Source organism: Oryx dammah, unplaced genomic scaffold, assembly GCF_014754425.2.
Source record: "Oryx dammah isolate SB20612 unplaced genomic scaffold, SCBI_Odam_1.1 HiC_scaffold_9, whole genome shotgun sequence".
Classification (NCBI taxonomy): domain Eukaryota; kingdom Metazoa; phylum Chordata; class Mammalia; order Artiodactyla; family Bovidae; genus Oryx; species Oryx dammah.
Genome location: NW_024070193.1, coordinates 1,076,968 through 1,084,609, shown reverse-complemented (window position 1 = coordinate 1,084,609; position 7,642 = coordinate 1,076,968). Strand labels below are relative to the sequence as shown.

Below are 7,642 nucleotides of genomic sequence, written 5' to 3'. Positions count from 1 at the left end.
CTCTTCTGCTTCACGTAGCCTGTCTCTGAGTCCTGCAGGGCGCTCCTGTGTGTTTCCAGCCCCACCACGGCGTGCGGCGCGGTTTCTGGTTTGCTGCCTGTCTGCCCTTGGCGCTGTATTTCCGAGGTTCCCCCCACACAGACGCGTGCCTGCTCTGATCTGCTTCACTTCTGTGGGGTTTGCAAGCAGGACCGTGCCTGGACGTTCGTGCCTTCTCCTGTGCTGGGCACTGGGTCACTCACTTCCTGACCCCACATCGCAGAAACCCTGCTGTCAGCGTGCGCTCAGGCCACAGGGGCTGCCCGGGCCTGCCTGCACGTCCACCACGCGGGGCCAGCCCGGCGCCCCAGCCTCGCTCCGGCCCGCACGGGCGTGAAGCGGCCCCTCTTCCCGGGTGGACTTGCTGCTCCCCGAATCCAAGCGGGTGAGCTCCTTTTTCCCTCCAGGCTCCCTTTCTGTGAAGCCTGCTCATCCCTTTCCCTGTTCTCCAAGGGTTTTTTTTTTTTTTTGCTCATCCCCGGTGCGGGCTGTCTCCCCGGGGGCCCGAGCGGCTCCTGAGCGCAGCCGTCCAGGCGGTGTCCTCGGAGGTGGCCCCCCGGCCCTCCGAGAGGGGCCGCGGCCTGGCTGTGGGAACGCTGCCCGGTGCCGCCGCCAGGGGGAGCAGCTGCTCCACTGACCGCGCGTCCTCGCCGCGCGGGGCCCCAGGACCGGCCAGCCCAGCCCGGGAAGGGCCGCCCGGAAAGCCCGCGGAGCCGGCCCGCCCAGCCCGGCCAGGGCGGCCCCCTGCCCTCACCCTGCCCGCCATGCCCTTCCCGAGCGGGGCCTGGGCACAGGCTGCCCCCTCTGTCCACCTGTCCTTGGGAGGAGCCCCCAGGACCCCCCACCCTGGGCTGCACACCCCACTCCCCGCAGTTAGGGTCACTTTGCTCCAGGAAGCGAGTCACTCACACGACGCCTCGGGGGTAGTGCCAACCTCCTTCTTTGAGGCCCGGGGCCCTTGTTAGAGCCGACTGGAGGTCGCGCCGCAGGCGAGGGGGCCTGTCCCTCACTGTCCCCGCGACCTCATCCCCAGACCCCGAGGTCCAGGCTGTGCCCCCGTCCCCGCTCTGGGCACTGGCCGCAGCAGCTGCTCATCTCAGGGACGCGCAGTCTCCGCAGCTCCTGTCTCTCCCTCTCCTCCTTGGGCGTCTTCTGTGATTGGTTCCATCTCCTCTGGGGCTTCGGCTGCCCTGGGGACGGGACCACATCCTGTCCTTGGCCACCCACCCACGTCCTGGCCTCTGGGCCTGTCTCCTGATGTCCCTGAAGATGGTCCTTCCTCCCTGACTCTGATTCCCGCCCGGGGAGTGCTGAGCACCCCCTCCTCAAATGAAAGCTGCCCTAAATCGCAGTAGGAGAAACAAAATGAGCCCACCATTTTATCAGTGAGATCTTATTTAATGACTCATTTTACAGCACTTGCTCACTATAAAGTCAGTGGGAACGATGATGCTTCAGCGCCCGGGTCACTACCCCCAGCCCCACCCTGTGCCCCCTGCTCAGCCCCAAACCATCCTGTCTCACACAGAAGAGAACCAGCAACGGTCCCGGTTTTATGAGTCCCCCCCACCCCCACCCTGCCGCCCGCAATACGCACTGGGACAGCTTCAGCTCAGGCGAGAGCGGGGCAGACAGGGAAGCGCTTGAGGCTGGGTCGCTATCAGCAAGAGGAGGTTGTCGCTGCTGCTCAGCCTCTAAGTCGCGTCCTCCTCTCTGCGACCCCAGGCACTGCAGCGTGCCAGGCTCCTCTCCTCCACTGTCTCCCAGAGTTCAAAGTCACGTCTAGATCCCACCAGTCCATCCTAAAGGAAATCGACTGTGCATATTCACTGGAAGGACTGATGCTGAAGCTGAAGCTCCAATCCTTTGGCCACCTGATGTGAAGAACCGACTCCTTGGAAAAGACCCTGATGCTGGGAAAGATTGCAGGCAGGAGAAGGGGATGACAGAGGATGAGATGGTTGGATGGCATCACCGACTCCATGGACATGAGCCTGAGCAAACCCCGGGAGTTGGTGATGGACATGGAGGCCTGGCGTGCTGCAGGCCACGGGCTTGCAAAGAGTCGGACACGACTGAGTGATTGAACACCAACAACACAGTCCCATAGCTCTGCTCCAAAGCTGTCTCTGTCTACCTGGTCTCCCCTGGGTAAGTCAGAGGGGGTCCACTGACTGTTCCTGCTTAAGTAAGAGTCTTGTGCATGTGAAACCCTTGGGAAATTGGTGAAGGACAGCGACCAGAATGCACTCTTTGCATGCAGCGGGCTTCCAGAAGCAGAGATGACGAGTGAAATAGACGGGTGTCCAAGGGCTCTTCAAACAACATTCCTAAATTGTATTTTGAGAGAAGGCTGTTTCCCGATACTGCTCAACTGTGACTGAAGCGGGCAGCTCCGTCCTTACCGTCCGACCGTGGGGAAGACACTGCAAAGGCTGAGTCCTCTCTGTCTGCATAACCCACATCCCCTGCAGCGCCCAGCACGCGCTGCTCTGCTTGGGGGCCACTACTCATGCGAACACACGTGTCCCGGGTGACGGATGTACGTGTGGACCCCCATGCCCAGTGCCTCCGCCGCAGACACCACGGGAGGCCCCTGGGCGATGCTGACCTCAGCGCCCCCCGCCCTCCTCCACCAGATCCGATGGCGGGGGGATGAGGTCGCGGGGGTTCATCCTGGCCACGAGGCAGACGTCGTAGCTGTCGTGCATGAGGACGTCGACGGCCACAATGTTCCACTGGTTCTCCCAGGGGTCCAGCTCCAGGATCTCCTTGCAGATAACCTCGTGGCGATCTGAAAAGCAACAGAGAAGGGCGGCACTGAGGCCAGAGGCCGTCGTCGCTGTTGCACAGCTTCCGCTAGAAGGCGCCGCGCTCCAAAAGTCAGCTAACAGCATGAGCATCGCCCTGCGGCAGACACGGTGCTCCTGACATTTCAGGAACGGAGAAGGGCCGCGTGGGACCTCGCATTCAGGCGTTACTCAGGCGATGCCTGAGTTGTGCACGCGCTGTGGGACGGTCCGCACACTCAAGCTTTCCACGCGCCCTCACCCCACATGGCCCCTCTGTGTGCTGAGCACACTTGGCAGATCTCAGGGATACGACGCAGTCTTGTTTTCTGGGGGTTTTTGGCCAAACGGCTTCTAGGCTCTTAGTCCCCTGACCAGAGATTGAACCTGGGCCGCGGCTGGGATATCCCAAGTCCTGACCCCTGGACGGCCAGGGGGCTCCCAGTACCGTCAGCTGCAGTCCCCAGCCAGGCCTCGGATCCCAGAACGCCCTCAGCGTGGAGCTGGAGGTCTGGACCTTCCGACCAGCATCTCCCCATCTGCCCTGCCCCATCCCGAGTCCCCGGCACTCCCGTCTCCACTGCCTGCTGCTGTGAGTTTGGTTATTCTGGAGTCCGCGTCTCCCTGACACCACACGGGGACGGCTTTCCGGTCTGGACTGCCCCGCTTAGCACCACGTCCCCCGGGTTCACCCTTGTGTGGACTCATGACCAGCTCTTTGTGGCCCAGTGACTGTGGCCGCCAGGCTGCTCTGTCCACGGGATTCTCCAGGCAAGAGTACTGGCTGCTGTTTCCTCTTCCGGGGAATCGTCCCAAGCCACTGAACTCATATTTCTGCTCTGCTCTGTCTCCCCTTCTTGTTTTTGGATTATTTTAATTTCTGTCTCTCTTTTTTGCTTCCCTGGGTCTCTCCTGCGGTGCACGGGCTGGCCTCTTTTGCAGCACTGACTCCAGACCAGCGGGCTCAGCAGTTGCAGCTCCCGGGCTTGCTGCTCTGAGGCATATGGGGTCTCAGTTCCCCAATCAGGGGTCAAGCCCACGTCCCCTGCACTGGAAGGCAGGTTCTCAGCCACTGGACCGCCAGGGAAGTCCCTGGATTGCTTGAATATTTTAAACATCCCATTTTAATTTATCTTGAGATTTTAAGCCTCCTTTTTTTTCTTTGTTTAAAAAATTTTTTTTTTATTAAGCATGTTCTTTCTACAGCTATTTTTTAGTAGTTGTTCTAAGGATTCCAGTGCCTTTGAACAGACTGTTTGCATTTATACCTCATCATATAAGTGGAGGCGGGAGCTCCCCTCACCGCCTCTAGACTCTCAGCCTCTCCACCCTTTCCACTGAATTGTCACCACAGGGAGACGGCCCTCTCTGCGCAACAGTAACCACACTGAGAACAAGATCAGACAATGCTGATTTTTTCAGCTGCCATTCTTGAGCGCAAGAACTGACGAGGAGGGCGCGCCACCCACTGCATTTAGCCCGGCTCCACCGGGTTCCTCTGCGTCTCTCTCTCCTCCAGGACGTCTTCTCAGCGATCCCATTGCCCTTTGTTCAGAGGATTCTCCTTTCTGTCTCTTTAAAGCAGGCTTGTTGGCAATGCATTCTCTTCGCTTTCCTCCGCCTGAGACAGTTTGATTGTCATTTTGCCCTCAATTCTGGAGGACGTTTGTGCTGGATTTGTAATTCCAGAGAGCTGGCAGTGTGTGTGTGTGTGTGTGTGTGTGTGTGCAGGCAGCTGTGTGCATGCATGCGTGTGTGTCTGCGTGTGTCTCTGCATGCGTGTGTCTGTGTCTGTGTCTGTCTCTGTGTCTGTCTCTGTGTGTGTATGTCTGCGTGTATCTCTGCATGTCTGTGTCTGTGTCTGTGTCTGTGTCTGTGTGTGTGTCTCTGTGTGTCTCTGTGTGTCTCTGTGTGTGTGTCTCTGCATGTGTGTGTCTGTATGTCTGTGTGTGTGCGTGTGTGTGTCTGTGTCTCTGTGTGTCTCTGTGTGTGTGTCTGTGTGTGTCTGTGTGCACGTGTGTGTCTGTGCTTAGATTCTGCTACACTGGCTTCTGGTCTCTTTGGTTGAAGACACCTACAGTCATTCTAATAATTTTTCCTTATATGTTCTCTTATTTTTCTCTGGTTCTTAAACATTCAGTTCAGTTCAGTCACTCAGTCGTGTCTAACTCCTTACGATCCCAGGGACCGCAGCACGCCAGGCCTCCCTGTCCATCACCAACTCCCGGAGTTCACTCAGACTCACATCCATCAAGTCAGTGATGCCATCCAGCCATCTCATCCTCTGTCGTCCCCTTCTCCTCCTGCCCCCAATCGCTCCCAGCATCAGGGTCTTTCAGATGAGTCAGTTCTTCACATCAGGTGGCCAAAGTATTGGAGTTTTAGCTTCAGCACCAGTCCTTCCAGTGAATATTCAGGACTGATCTCCTTTAGGATGGACTGGTTGGATCTCCTTGCAGTCCAAGGGATTCTCAAGAGTCTTCTCCAACAGCACAGCTCAAAAGCATCCATTCTTTGGCGCTCAGCCTTCTTCATGGTCCAGCTCTCACACTGTTGTCTCTTTTAAGGGAATAATCCAGTGGTTTTAGTGTATTCTCTGAACTGTCTCAGCCGTCAGCACCATCTGCTTGGAGAGCATTTTCATCACCCCCAGAAAGCAACCCAGTCCCCATTCGCAGTAAGTTCCTGTTCACGCCTCCCCCAGCCGCTGACATCCGATCTCCACACACTTGCCTTTTCTGGACATTTTGTATGAATGGACTCACAGTCTTCTGTGACTGCCATCTTTCCCCGAGCACAACGTTTTCAAGGTTGATTGACGCCGTCACCTGTGTCAGCCTTCTTGCCTTCATCGCCAAGGAGCCCTGTGTGGATGGCCCGTGCTTGTTTATCCATCGTTAGTCGATAGACACTCAGGTTGGCTGCGTTTTGCCTGCTGCAAACCTGCAGCTCTGAACACTTGTGTCTGCTTTGTGTGGACAGATGCTTCCATTTCTGTGGTGTATGTGCTTTGGAGGGGAATTGCTGCTGTCCATGGTGTTACAAAGAGTAACACGCATGCACACACGACGTGACTCCAAAACCTTAGGTTTCAGATCCCGCAGAAGCTGCTCCATTCCACATCCCCACCAGCCAGGCACGAGGCTCGGGGCTCTCCAATCCCTGTCGACGCTGGTCATTACCTGTTTCTCTTCTTTACAATCACTCTAGTGGGTGTAAAGGTGCTCTCACTGTGGTTTTGATTTGCATGTCTCTAGTGGCTGGTTGGAGAAGGCGATGGCACCCCACTCCAGTGCTCTTGCCTGGAGAATCCCAGGGACGGGGGAGCCTGGAGGCTGCAGTCCCTGGGGTCGCTGAGAGTCAGACACGACTGAGCGACGTCACTTTCACTTTTCACTTTCATGCATTGGAGAAGGCACTGGCAGCCCACTCCAGTGCTCTTGCCTGGAGAATCCCAGGGACGGGGGAGCCTGGTGGGCTGCCGTCTGGGGGGTCGAGGAGAGTCGGATGCGATTGAAGCGCCTTGGCAGCAGCGGCAGCAGCAGCGGCTGGTCATGTGACTCCTTGGCCATTTCTTATTTTCACTGGGTGCGTATCTATTCAGGTCCTTTGCCAGTTTTTTTGAAGAGTGTTACTGATCATTTTCTTTGTATTATTAAGTTGTAAGACTTCTAACAGATTCGAGAGACCAGTTTCTTATTAGATGTGTGATATTTTCTCCCAGCCTTTCACTCTCTTGACATTGCGCTGTGGAGCACGGAAGGTAAAATTTGAGGTACAATGCATCTATTTTTTTTCTCAGTTGTGCTTTAAGTTTAGATAAGAAACCATAGCCTCGTTCAGGATGAAAAAGATTTACACCTATGTTTTCTTCTGAAAGTGTAGAGTCTTTCCTTTTGGGATTAGGCTGTAGATCCATTTTGAGCTCATTTTTGTGCCTGTGTGAGGTCCAAACTTCCTTCATTCGTACGTGAATGAATGTCCAATTATTCCTGCACCATTTGCTGAACCATTTCCCCACTGAATTGTCTAGCACTGTTATTGAAGATAAACTGACCATTAAAATAAGGGATCCTTATTCTGGACTCTCAGATACATTCCACTGATCTCCACGTCTATCCTGGGGCCCCTACCGCACAGTCAGTGATTATTGTATGTGTGATGACTGTATGTTTTGAGATTAGGAAGTAGGAATCTTCTTTGTTCTTTTATAAGATTGTTTGGAGTTTTCGGCGTCTCTTGCATTTCCGTGTAAATTTTAGGATCAGTCTGTCAGTTCGTGTGTGTGATGTCTTACCATTTATTTGGGTTTTCAATGTCTTTAATGACGTGCAGTTTTCACTGTACAAGTGCTGAGGTTTTCGGAGTCACATTGTGTGTGTCTGTATGTTACTGTTTGCAACCCCATGGACTGAGGCCTGCCAGGCTCATCTGTCCATGGGATTTTCCAGGCAAGAATACTGGAGTGAGATGCCCTTTACTTCTCCAGGGTATCATCCCAACCCAGGGATCAGATCCTCGTCTCCTATACTGCAGGCAGATTCGCTACTGTCTGAGCCACTAGAGAAGCCCCTTGTTATTTCTGATACTATTATACATGGAATTTTTTCTTTTTAAAAATCTATTCATTTAGTAATTATTTGGCTGTGCTTAATTACAGCACTCGGGACCTTTAGTTGTGGTGTGTGGGATTGAGTTCCCTGACCGGAGATCGAACCCAGGCCTCCTGTGCTGGGAGCAGAGTCTGAGCCCTGGACCACTGGGGCCGTCCTGGAGTCGCTCTCTCGACGTTATTTCTGGAGGAGTCGTGAGCG

At 55.1% G+C, this 7,642-nt stretch overlaps 1 protein-coding gene across 1 annotated transcript in view; it reads right to left on the bottom strand.

Annotated features, from left to right (window-relative positions):
• Window positions 1-2,350: 2,350 nt before the first annotated feature.
• The window catches only part of KBTBD12 (kelch repeat and BTB domain containing 12), a 51,687-nt gene continuing 46,395 nt past the window's right edge, over window positions 2,351-7,642 (bottom strand). Inside the window, exon 6 of the mRNA XM_040246641.1 lies at window positions 2,351-2,833. Coding sequence (XP_040102575.1) covers window positions 2,652-2,833 — 182 coding nt within the window. The 3' untranslated portion in view covers window positions 2,351-2,651. The remainder of the gene's footprint in view (window positions 2,834-7,642) is intronic.